General features: G+C 41.5%; 1 protein-coding gene across 1 annotated transcript in view; it reads left to right on the top strand.

Annotated features, from left to right (window-relative positions):
* Positions 1-13,623, top strand: part of nr3c2 (nuclear receptor subfamily 3, group C, member 2) — a 156,829-nt gene that overhangs the window by 113,699 nt on the left and 29,507 nt on the right. Inside the window, exon 4 of the mRNA XM_007904029.2 lies at positions 11,270-11,386. Coding sequence (XP_007902220.1) covers positions 11,270-11,386 — 117 coding nt within the window. The remainder of the gene's footprint in view (positions 1-11,269; positions 11,387-13,623) is intronic.

Genomic DNA, 13,623 nt, shown 5'->3' with positions numbered 1-13,623 from the left:
AGATCGCTGTGTAAAAAAGAGGCATGATCTACCACTGAAGATGCTGTAATTCTGCAAACCTAAGTGCTCAAATTGGGTTTGGATTTGTATGAGCATTTGATAACCTGTTTTAATGTACAACATCTATATATAGATAGGCTGTAATTCTTACATTTGTTCTGAAAATATTGTTAGGGAAGAAGTATCAAATTCTGTTGATCCCTTCATTTGAAAAAAATTACAATTTTCAAATCGCCAACGAAAGCCTTCAGCAATATTAAACGTGTGGGTTGCCTCTCGTGTAATTATATAACTGTGACTTCAATAAAACTTAACTCTGACTGTTCAAACAGGTAAGTAAAGCTGAAACAAAATTTTGTGTTATATAAAGTTGGTTGTGCAGACTAACCAGCAACAGGTTCCTTGTTCAGTTTGTGAATTCAAAAGCTTGGAACCTTCAATATTGTTATGAACCTTTTACTGTCTAATCTCCATTGGCAGGTTTGATTCATGGTATCAGAAATTGTGTCTCAGTTTACCAGTTCAATATTGTAACCCAACTTGAGGAATAAAACCATTCCAGTTTAAGGGAGAGAGACTTGGGTTTTGAGTTAAGAAAACTTGATAGGATTAAACCCAACTCAATTTTTAAAAATCAGATGTAGGATTGTCAGTACATTGTGCCACAAACTGAAGGAAGTGGAGGTATATTGCACCAGCACTTTTTCGACCTAAGTTGTGCCTTTGGAGAGATGACGAGCTGAGGTTAAGGGCTTCCTCAACTCTGTCTCTCGCTCACCCACGTACACAAACACACATATTTCACACACTACTGTGTGTCACACTCACTCACTCACTCACTCACTCAGGCAGATGGACAAACTCACATACAGAATGAACTCCCGATTCTTCAGGAAACACTCACTTCCCCATAAGGAGGAGGAGTTGGAGACCATCAGGCTGCTATCCCAGAGTTTCAGGTGGGCAGTAAATCAGTGGTGTTGGTAGAGACAAGGGTGCAGCTCACTAGACAGCCACTCTTTCAAATGTAGTACGCATACCACCAAGGGAGGCCTAAAGCAGAGGAAGAGAAGACAAATTAGGCTCCTGGCCTGAGACAGACTTGTCTTTCTTGGTGTGAGTTTGGTATTTACAATGGTGTCTACAGTATTTATAGAATGACATTTGTTGTTGGAATTGTGGTGCATCCTTGGCTGCCATCCAGGTGGACAGACATGAAACTAGTCTCAGTGATGAGGTTCCCATGAGTTCTGTGTCTGATTCTCTACCTTTACATTGACAGCCACAAATCGGAAACACTGCGCAGCTCTTAAATGACCTGCGATGCTGCCAGATAATTTCTGCAAACTTAAAATTTCCTTTTATATTTTCTCACGTGATGCTACACAGATGTTTACCACAATGCATTGGTGCGTGCTTTACGAAAGCTTTCTTCAAACCACAAGGACTGTTCAGAATTAACTCTGTGGTCAGAAACTTTGTGTCAAGAGTCTAACATCTAAACTAGGTCATTTTGTTTTCCTATCCAGTTTAAGCAAACTGCAATAGTAATATCTACTTTGGCTCATTTAAGTTGAAATTCCTTGGGCAGATTGAAAAATCACGGTTCAGATACGAGGAAACAAAGAGCATTTTTTTTACACTACCACTAGTCAGGAGCCCTGCCAATGTCCGTATAGTATTTTTATTTCCTGCCCAGCAATAAGATAAGGGTTCAGAGATTCTGGTGTCATCTTGCTAAGGGGGTGCTTCACTCTTGATATCAAACTCTATGGCCTGTTAAGCTGTTCCTTTATCTGAAGATCCCCCTCACTGCCTACATCGGACGATTCCAGTTGTTCTACATACAAATTTACCGATCGGTGAGAAATACTGATCACTGATCAGTAAATTCAGATGCAAAACAAATTTACTGTTCTGTCGGGAGCTCTAGCTGAAGCGATGGCATCAGGACCAGAGATCCTCCCACATCTGGCACAAGACGAGGCAAAGTCTTCCACAACATCCGTGCAGTCAGTGAAGAAAGAGCTTTTAATTATGAGCCACTGGTTGCGGAAACATCAGCAACGCTTTTTACTCCAGCTGTGGCCTGCATAATGCTTGGAGCCATTACAGCAACAGCAACATTTAGGCAGACGGAAACTCCAGTAGGACAAACAAAAGTCACACTGACCTCTGGCAGGAAGCTCAGTAAAACAGCAATCTCTCTTTGCAGTGAAATTTGTTTCGCAGCAAACATTTTTAAAAAATAAATAATTTTATTGCGCAGGAAGCCAAATTTAATACTTAGGCATCATTGTTTGTATTTCCCTCCTGTTTGTTGTACAGTTTCCCTGCAAACATATTGAAGACTATTTTTAACATGAACTATGTGGGTTATTACTCTTTTTGGCAGGTCAACATTAAAATAGTGGTGACAAATGTATGATAAATCTTGGAAGATTTATGCAGGACTGTACCCTCAGGATAATACAACAGCAATAATGCATTAGTGTCAGACACTAGTGAAAGTTGAGATCCATGGCTGTGTTTTTACCAAGTGTCGACAATGCTAAGGATGAAGTCTGTTGTTAACAATGGAGTTTGAATTTGTGAAATTAGCTGCTGGAAATTGTTACCTGGAGTCCAAGTTCGTGAACACACCATCCAGCGCCAGTGCCTCAAATCCATCTTGATTCGCTTGCAGAGAAGTAAGTAGCTGCTGCTCAAGCTCTGCAACTCCCAACTGGTGGAACCATCGTTCAATGGGAAGGGATGTGGACAGGAAGATGATGGTAATGCTGTCATGCATTCCATGCTCAGCCGTGTTGCAGGGTACCTACCAACCACCTTGTGAGGGCTCAAACCCGCACGTGTCGGATGTCAAATGACCAACTCCTGACTATCCTCCTTTGTGGGGGAGGTAAGCGGGCACTCCCTGAAGCCAAACTGACTCCAAGATGACATGTTTGACAATGGAATGTAGGAATCGAGGCCACCCTCTGTGGTGGTCTCAGTAGTCCAATCCAGAGGCCAGAGTGCCACCTTGTCAGCTAGGCTGACACAAGCTGACACCTACGTTAGTCTTCTTTAGAGCTACAATGCAGACTGCTATAAATTATGAAACAATGACTGAAGTTTTCGATGTGATTTGATTGACAACCTTAGAAATTGATGAGGGACCAGCAACCTAGCATGCTTTCAAAAGGTGCAGAAGTACGTGACTGCGTCTTGCTACTCTATAGCCCAAGCTATTGTAGATTCTCCAAACAGTTCAAGATGAGCCTGTGGAAACAGAGAACACACAGAATCAATATATATCTCTGAGGGGTCTATTTTTCACGGCCAAACAAGAAAGCTTGAGAGGCTATTGCATGGTAAATGCTGCTTGATGGAACATACATAATTCTTACTGATGCAATGTCTCAGCTGAGCTAAAGCATTAAAGTTCATGTGTCTCTGAAGTTGGGAGTGAAACCTATAGGAATATTTAATCTAAAGTGATTTGCTTTCATATTTGCCTCAGGTCTACAATGGAATCCCCTGAAAACCTAATAGATATTTTATTGATGAAAGTCAACTTAACTCTGGGAATATTGCATCTGCATTCATATTAAGGGGGGTGCGTGGGGAGACAATAGTAATTTGCAGGACAAAAGAATGCCATTTGGCCCATCATGTCTTTGCTGGTCCTTTTAGAGAGCAATCTTTTCAGTCCTTTTCATCTGCTTTTTCCTCATCACTTTGCAAGCGAGAGACCTGGGTTCGATTCCCGGCAGGGTGAAACCTTGGGTAAGTTCCCTTACTCCACATACCTGATGATAATCCCTCAAAAAAAAACAATAATAAATTGGTCATTTCAATCCACGATTGTTTGTGGGACACTGCTGTGCGCAATTGGTTGCCGCATTTATAATAATAATCCTTGCATTTGAAATAGCGTTTTTCACGTCGGGAGGACATCCCAAAGCGCTTCACAGAACACACTGTAAAGTGAATTGACTGTATATTTGTGGGCGAACGCGGCAGCCAATTGCGCACAGCAATGTTCCACAACCGGTCGAAGATTGAAAATGACCAATTTATTATTGTTTTTGGTTTTGGAGGGATTATTATTATGCTCTGTGTGGAGTAAGGAAACTTGCCCAAGGTTTCGCCCTGCCTGGAATTGAACTCAGGTCTCTTGCTTGCAAAGCGAGTGCTCTAACCACTGAGCTACAGGACTCCACCAACAAATATACTGTCAATTCACTTTACAGTCTATTCTGTGAAGCCCTTTGAGATGTTTAGAAGATGTAAAAAGCGTTATATCAAATGCAAGGATTATTATTATTATCCCCTGTAGATTTCTCCTTTTTAGAAGGAGTAGGTAAGCTATTAAACAATATTTTTTGGTTTTGCGGCACCTGTTTAGATGATATTTCAGATGGATGGTTTCATATCCAGTGAGGCTTGCTTTTGAGGATCCTAGGCAGCAAAAAAAATACCTCAACTCTGCCATGTGGAAATAAGGGGCAATTACTTGGGTTCAGATTCATTCTTGAGACGGCCATTGCAGAACTATTTCATGTTCACCTGACACATTGGACTTTCTAACTGTGCCTGATATACCCAGTCACTTGGCTTTGTTCTCCAGGAGGTTATTGGGATAGTAAGTCTCCTGTCTACTGCAGAACCAGCATCTTCCCTTTGGTAGTGAACCAAATCTCCCCTATAGAATATCTGTGACCTTGGTATTTCTATCCTGGCACATTGCTTTGCTGTCTTTCATTGACTAGTTTACCTTCTGGTGAGATATAAACATTCTCACTTACTAATGAGACGATTGACGTTCATCACTCGCAGTTCACTGACAATTAGCTACAATACAGATGTACCGCAGTCCAGCTCCAGGTGCAAACATTGCAAACAAAAGGGAATCAATAACACCCACTCCCCATGAACATCAATATTTGTTCCTTTTATACTGAGCTCCATGTGAAAATTATCATATCAGGACATTTGTTACGTTTTTTCCCAGCTTGTGCAAATAATTTCACGGAGACATCAAATAGGTGAAAAACAGATGTTACGGATGGTAGATGTGCAGTAATGTCTCTATCTCAACCTACACCACTGGGAATCTGTCCTTCAAAACAAAGGTTCCATGTGGCTGACCTGGTGGATGTTAAAGATCCCACAGATCTACTTTGGAAAGAACAACATATCACACTTAGATAGTGCTTCATGTTGGGAGGACGTCCCAAAGTGCTGGGAAGTCAAGGATGTGCACCTGAGCTGGGGTTTGGGATCAGGAGGGGTGGAGGGCAGGGAGGGTGGAGGTAAGAGGTTCACCGAAGGCACAGTCAGAGAGAAAGGTTTTGAGACAAGAAATTGAGCAAAAAAATTATATACTCCATCCAAAAATGGGTAATATTCATCTCATTGCTGTTTGTTGCTAGCACAGTATTTACCTTCACAGTGACAATCACTACAAACCCACTGTTTGTAACCCTGTGAGACGATTGTACATGATATGACACAGTATTTTTTTCTTGTTCTCACTGGGAATCTCTCTTTAGCTTCGCAGAGAAAATAACTCTTTTCCCATAGCAACTGCTTGACTTTCATCTGGTTTAGAAAACATATGGAGGTATGAATTTGTAGATGTGTTCTTCATCCTTCTTTGGAGCCGTAACCAATAGTTCTCAAAACACATTAGGATTCAAACTCATGTTCCAGGCTGACTCTTCATTACAGCAAGGGGGAAAGGAGGGGGCATTTCAGTGATAAGACCATTTAAACTGCAAGTTCTTTCTCTCTAAAGGGGATTCCCCGATTTTGCAGTGCAAGTAAACTGTCTGAGGCATTTTTGAGTCTTGCATACCAGAAAAGTCAAAGGTTTGATAGACTGCGTTGAGTTCCATTATCTCAGAATGCATATTCTTGGAGCCACTAATTTGGCTTTAGGAGGAGAAATGTCAACCAGTGCTCTTGCTCCAGATCACTATTCAGTTACCCCGATGTTTGTGAATGCAAGGTGAAGATGACAGCATGAGACGAACTGCAGGTGAGGCAGAGGAATTGCGGGATAAACACCAAAACTCAATGCCTAGGCTCACATATGGAAGCTGGCCACTTGAATGGAGTGACTGTATATCTTCTGATATCAATTAAACAGTACTACAGAATGCGTAATGTCCCATCCGTTCAGGAGAGGAGCAGAGAAAAGGGGTAAAGCCAAAAAAGTGAGCCAAATAGATTATTGCTATAAAACAATTCATCGCACACTGTTAGATCACTATACTGTGTATTCTCACGCACCAGGCTCCGTGACCCCATCACTCCCACCCTCACCCGACTCCACTGGCTCCCCATCCCCCAGAGGATCGAATTCAAGATCTTCATCCTCACGTTTAAGGCCATCCATGGCCTTGCTCCCTCCTATCTCTCTGACCTGCTGACTCCCTACCAAGCTACCCGCTCCCTCTGTTCAGCGGGCTCTGGCCTACTCCATGTCTCTCGCCTGACCCGCCCTACCATCGTTAGCCAGGCTTTCAGCCTCTCTGTCCCCACATTCTGGAACTCCATCCCACGGTCCCTTCACCTCGCTTCCTCCCTTGCCTCCTTCAAGGCCGGTCTCAAGATCCTCCTCTTCGATCGTGCCTTCAGTCGCCCTCGCACCTCTCTGTCTTCCCTCAACCCTCCCCCATGCTCGGTTCCTGACCCCTGACTGTCCAGCGCCTTTGGACGTCCTCCCGGCGTGAAAGGCGCTCTATAAATGTAATTTTGTTGTTGTTGTTAGATATCGGCTATCTTTATTTCCTCTGGTTTCTTTTCATTGAAGCAATCAGACAGAACGCTTCAGCTTCATACAATATATATTCAAACACTTTCACAACAGAAAAAGCTGTCCATGCGCAAAGGCACTTTAACAAATTTCCTGAATTGATGCTGATGAGATTGTGCACTTGCCTGAAATGTCTCCACCGCTGGATGTGAGAAAATCATCATGGTCAACAAGGAGTTATTTTCAACAATGAATATTTTTCATGTTTGTGAGTGAGGCAATTGACCGCAAAATGTGGGTTTAATCCAGATGTGGAGCAGATAATGTTTGGAAGCAATGGAGCAATGGCAGAATTCTAAAAGGAGAGAAGCAATATAGACACTTGGTGTAGGAGAAACAGAGGCATGCTCGTTGCTTAACAAAATGGCAAACAGCTGCCAGATGCAGCTTAATGGTGAGAAGTCACGTGCTTTGGAAAAATGAACAGAGTACTGAATAATACAGGCCTTTTTTATTGAGGGCGGAGTGCAAAATACATTGATCTATAATAACCTGATTAATATGGCCCTTCTTTATTGATGTCGAAGTGTAAAATACACTGATCTTTAAAGATAGGAGTGCAGGCGGAAAGGGTCATAAAAAGGCAATTCAGAATCTGAGTTTTATAGAAAGGTATGTTACATTTAATAATAATAATCCTTGCATTTGATACAGCGCTTTTCACATCTTATAGATGTCTCAAAGCGCTTCACAGAATATACTGTAAAGTGAATTGACCGTGTATTTGTGGGCGAAACGCAGCACACAGCAATGTCCCACAAACAGTTGTGGATTGAACAGGACCAATTTATTATTGTTTTGTTTTGGAGGGATTATTATTAGGCGTGTGGAGTAAGGAAACTTACCCAAGATTTCACCCTGCCTGGAATTGAACCCAGGTGTCTTGCTTGCCAGGCGAGTGCTCTAACCACTAAGCTACAGGACTCTACAGATGATACTGTGAAACCTGGCAAAGTCTAAAATTTTGATAAAATCTCATTAAAAAAATTCTCACTGGAACAGAGAAGGTTTAGAGGGGAACTAATGAAGGTCTTCAAAATTCAGAAAGGTTTTTAGAGGATAAATACTGAATTATAATAATCCTTGCATTTGATATAGCACCTTATAACATCTTCAAAATGTCCCAAAGTACTTCACAGAATATATTGTAAAGTGAATTGACTGTATATTTTGTGGGCGAAACGTGGCAGCCAATTTCGCACAGTATTATACCATAAACAGTTGTGGATTGAATGACCAAATTATTATTTATTTGTCTGTTTGTTTGCTTGCTTATTTATTTATTTTTTATTTTTTAATGGGGCTAGTATCCCTATATTGATATGATTATATTAATTACATTAATAATATTAATTATGATTCCCATAGTTTGATAAATGAGTAACAAGGGGCATCATCTCAGAATTGACATTGGGAGAGCTAAAAGGGAGGTTCAAAGAAACTTTTTCATGGAGTATTATTGGAACATGAATGGGAGAAATTCCATGCGAGTATAGATTCATTCTGTTGATGCAGGATTTCAGAGTATCCAGAATTTGACAAATTATTAAATGCAGTATTAATTTTGAAGCTGGTCTTCTAGAAGTTCTTTTAATGACAGAAATCCACTTCAAGGTTGAGGCATTGCCAAATTCTGTATGCTCTAAAATGCTACATAAATAGAGTAAATCTCGACCCAGGTGCAATTTCTACCCAGAAATGCCTTGCCACAAATGGCATTTGAAACAGAAACCATAACATTTGAAGAGGAAGAATATTAACAGGGTATGGGCAAATAGCAGGGAATTTAAATTTGAGTAGTTAGTGAATGAGCCAACATCATGTTAAGCTTAATGGGCAGAATGACCTTTTGTGCTGAAATGTCAATGGTATTCTTGGTTGGCAGCCAAAAATCTCTTTCCAGGGAAATGATACGTATAGCAAGCGTTTGTAAAATGGATATTTTTAATAATTTTCCTTCAAATGGAAGCCAAAATGAATATTTATCATTTTGTGTGCCTCTTGTATGTCTGGTCACTTTCTTACAAACATTTTCAAAGCTGTCTTGCAGTTGGAACCCTATACTTATTTGTATGACCATCATTATTTAGAAAGTACTGGTGTTCCAAATAAATTCATGTACCAATAATTTTAAAACTGAGACAATACAAAATACAATATAAAATTACATTGGTAAAGCGCCTTTCATGTCGGGAGGACGTCCAAGGCGCTGAACATTCAGGGATATTTGCAAGATTTGAGTTTATGGTACAAAAATCACTCATTAAAGTACAAATCCTTTCACTCAGTTTCTCGACGATTGTTTATTGAGGATTATCCCAGCGACTGCCAGCACCAGTTCATGACACTACACTCACCGTGGCACTGACCACTAATAGTAATAATCCTTGCCTTTGATGTAGCATATTTACTAAGCCAAAGTATTTTACAGAGAATTGCTTTAAAGTATGGAGACTGTGTATTTGTAGGCAAACAAGACGTCAGGTTAATGCCTCTTCTGAAGAACAGCACCTTCAGCAATGTAGTGCTTCCCCAAGCACAGCACTGTCAGTCTACACTGCAAGCTCAAAACCCCAGTGTGGATTTTCAACCGAATGTTACCAACTGAGTCAGACTTACTGACTTTTCCCCATGGAGATAAGTTTTGCCGCAAGAAGTCAAAACTGTCTTTTCTCTGTTTCTCATATCAGAAAATCAGATGCATTTCTGTTGGGCAAAAGTAATACATAAATATATATTATATAAATACTGAGAATACATATGGAGGTTATTTTCAACCAATATATCACAGGAAATGTGAAGGTTATTTGAGCACAGTCTTGCTCTTTCATACCTCTGTGACCTTATAACTCCATATCGACCTGTCCACTCCCTCCACTCAGCAGGCTCCAGCCTGCTCTACGTCCCCCGCCCGGCCCACCCCACCATCGGCAGTTGGGCTTTCAGCCTCTCTGCCTCCATCCTTTGGAACTCCATCCCACATTCCCTTCATCTGGCTCCCTCGCTTGCCTCCTTCAAGGCCTGTCTCAAGACCCTCCTCTTTGATCGCCCCTTCAGTCACCCTCCTACCACTACCCTCCCGGCCCTCCGCCCCTCCTGATCCCAACCCCCTGCTCGGGTCAAAATCCCCGTCTGTTGTCTTGGGACGTCCTCCCGACACGAAAGACGCTGTACAAATATAATTTGTTGTTGTTATTTAGGACTGATCGTACAGCTATGGTATCTGCATGCATCGCAATGAACATTTAAAATTCTATCAGTTTTCCAAGAGATTCTGTACACTAAAAAGAATTTGCATTATGTCATTTTTTCCCCTTTGATGCAGTATTGCATACAATCTCTTTGTGGAGTCCTGTAGCTCAGTGGTTAGAGCACTCGCTTTGCAAGTGAGAGACCTGGGTTCAATTCCAGGCAGGTCAGGGCGAAACCTTGGGCAAGTTTCCTTACTCCACACAGAGCCTAATAATAATCCCTCCAAAACCAAAAACAATAATAAATTGGTCATTTTCAATCTACGACTGTTTGTGGGACATTGCTGTGCGCAATTGGCTGCCGCGTTCGCCCACAAATATACAGTCAATTCACTTTACAGTGTGTTTTGTGAAGCGCTTTGGGACGTCCTCCCGACATGAAAAGCGCTATATCAAATGCAAGGATTATTATATTATTATTATCTCTGTACTTTTGAATTTGAGAACTGTTATGACTAGGAATTGGGAGATCAAATTCTGTGAGATGTTAGATGAGAGTATCCAGATGTGATGCAGTCACTCATATTGTAACTCCTTCATGTGGGCCAACTCTTCAGATCATCTCAATGACTCGTAAGTGAGCAGCAATCATAAAAACTATAAGGAAAAATTGATGACTGACCAATGGAAAACACACAGGAAAATGGTGTAGGTTATTCGTATATCATTGGAATCCTAAATAAAGAATTTGGACTTGAGGATTCCTATACCCCAAATTAAAACTCCTTATATGGAATTAAACCACATTTCACAAGCCTCCAGCAAGAATCCCACGACTGTATATAAAGTCGGTTTCCTATGTTTTTTTCACACCGACAAACCTCTAGCTGACCTGGAGGAGCACCTCTGGGGCAGGAACACCGTTCAAGTCAGTCTTGACTAAAGAACGCTGGTGCTATGTAAGTATTAGGAAGAAATATGCACTGTTTTTTATCTCATTCCTTGTGTTAATTAACAAATGTCCCATAAAGTATTCAGAGTGTGTTTCTATTTAGTTGCAGTTTATGGGAACTTCTGTATATTTTCTGCATGAATGTGGATGAGTTCCAGGGCCTATAAATCCAATAAGCAAATGGAGCAAACTAGTGGAGAATCATCAAAATGTTTTCAGCACTTAATTGACATTTACTACTGTATACGGATAACTTATTTCACTCTGCGGCTTTAACTTTTGTTAACTTGTTCAATTCTTTTTTTTTGAAAAACACAGGCCAACAAAACTACTTGTGCGCTGGAAGGAATGATTGCATTATTGACAAGATTCGCAGAAAAAACTGCCCAGCATGCCGACTACGGAAGTGTCTCAAAGCAGGGATGAACTTGGGAGGTAACGTGAAGTTTTCCTCTTTGACTAAACTGAGGCGGAAGGGGAACTGCTGGTGCTTTCCTGGTTGGGTGACATATTGTGATCCACCAGTTTACAATGTTGAGCCATTCACTTTGAGGCATATGTTTTCACTTTATCAAATCATTTCCTTTTGCGTCATCAGGTTCACCATCCTTCTTAAAATAGCAGTGTATAACCATAATGTGTATTTAGTCAGACTGTTTCATCCAGCAGTTTATAGTACTGCACTATTAATAAACCATTTTATTGCCCTATCTGAAGATGTTTAGATTGGGTGGCACAGTCAACAACATTGGTTAGCCCACACTCCCACAATGAAAGTGGTATTATCTAAAATCTTGTTCCATTCTACCCTTACAAAAATAACTTGACAGCATCTGTATGTTTTCCTGTTAATACAATGACTCTTTTTACCATATCGATACTCATGTGCAAACCCTCAGTGAAATTATGCCAGTGCTTTCTCAACCATTGCAGAACAAAATGCCGACTCAACAACAACAACAAAATTATATTTGTATAGCGCCTTTCACATCGGGAGGACGTCCCAAGGCGCTGGATAGACAGAGTTACAGAGCCGAGCTGGGGGTTGGCGTCAGGTAGAGTGGAGGTCGGGGGGGAAGCAGGGAGATCAAAAGCACAGTTGAAGAGGAGGGTCTTGAGATGGGTCTTGAAGGTGGCAAGGGAGGGGGCGAGGCGGAGGGACTGCAGGATGGAGTTCCAGAGGGTGGGGGCAGAGTGGCGGAAGGCCAACCCGCCAATAGTGGGGCGAGCGAGGCGGGGGACGTAAAGCTGGCTGGAGCCCGCTGAGCGGAGGGAGCGAGCAGGATGGTAGGGGGTTAGGAGGTCACAGAGGTAGGGGGGAGCAAGACCATGGAGGGCTTTGAAGGTGAGTACCAGGATCTTGAACTTCCCATCTGTGTGATGGGAAGCCAATGGAGTTGGGTAAGGATGAGGTGATAGGACTGCAGAGCCTAGTGCGGGAGAGGACACAGGCTGCAGAGTTCTGGATGATCTGCAGCCTATGGGGGGAAGAGTTGGGGAGACCGACAAGCAAGGAGTTGTATGCAACTATGGATGGGGATGCTGTCAGCGCCTGAGGTGAGGAGGCGCTGACGTGAGCCAATCAGAGAGCCTCGGTCTTCAACTGAAGAAAGTTAGTTATTATCCAGGACTTGATGTCTGACAGACATTCAGTCAGGACAGCAGTGGTCTTGGAGTCAAGGGTGGAGGCAGAGAGGTACAGCTGGGTGTCAATATTTTTGAGCATTTCGATTATGTTTCAGTGAAAATTGATATACAATTAAAGGGGAGAGGGGGGAGACTCCAAAATTGCAGGTAATTAGATACTTTGTAGACAGCTTTTTGGCAAGAAGCACAATCCAAACACCTACTGCAAGACATGAACCCTCCGAAGTCTATAAAATGCCATGTAATACAATGCTTAACAGTGATGGATCAGGAAGACACCCCAATAACATTATGTAATTGGGTTGTGCACAGATGACTAAACTAGTGCACCAAAACCAGCAGCTCTGCTGCAGTTTACTGCAGGTTATTTCATTCGTAGCTCCTTAGTCCTCCCTAGGCATTTAGTGGGTGGTTCACGTTTTCCTGTAACTGAGGTGAAACCAGTGTAGGTGTAGAGTACCACACTGTGCAAAGTAGTTGTCCTTTCTGTGGCTGGGCATACGCCAGTATTTTGTGAAGCTCTAAATGCTACAGTGACATTATTTGAGCTACACAATAGTCAAAAGTAGAATCACTACACTTTACAATAAAATCCTGTGAAGTTCTTTGCAATATGAACAAGTGCACATCAAGTGCAATTAATTATTATTAATCATTACTTTCGCTAATATTATTATTATTAGTAAAAATAATGATTAATAATAATGATAATAATAAATTGCATATCTTAAACTCGGAAAGAGGAAATCCCAAGGACCTTCACATGATTACAGGATTTACTGTAAAGTGTGTTGACTGTGTGTTTTGTAGGCAAAAGGCTACACTGATTTGTAGCATTGTGTTCTGCTTAAAAGGTAACTTCAATTTACCTGTCATTCTTTTCTAGTTGTCAAAATACAAGTGCCTGTTTTTGTCACTTCAACTTCTATTTAGCCTTTCATCTCCATGGCAGCCTTTCAGTTCCCATTTATATGTAAACAACAACCCTTCAACATATTGTCTGACGTTCCTTCTGGGTGTAAGTG

Source organism: Callorhinchus milii, unplaced genomic scaffold (genome assembly GCF_018977255.1).
Source record: "Callorhinchus milii isolate IMCB2004 unplaced genomic scaffold, IMCB_Cmil_1.0 Scaffold1, whole genome shotgun sequence".
NCBI classification, from domain to species: domain Eukaryota; kingdom Metazoa; phylum Chordata; class Chondrichthyes; order Chimaeriformes; family Callorhinchidae; genus Callorhinchus; species Callorhinchus milii.
Note: the sequence above shows the minus strand (reverse complement) of the source record. Positions and strands in the feature narration are given on the sequence as shown.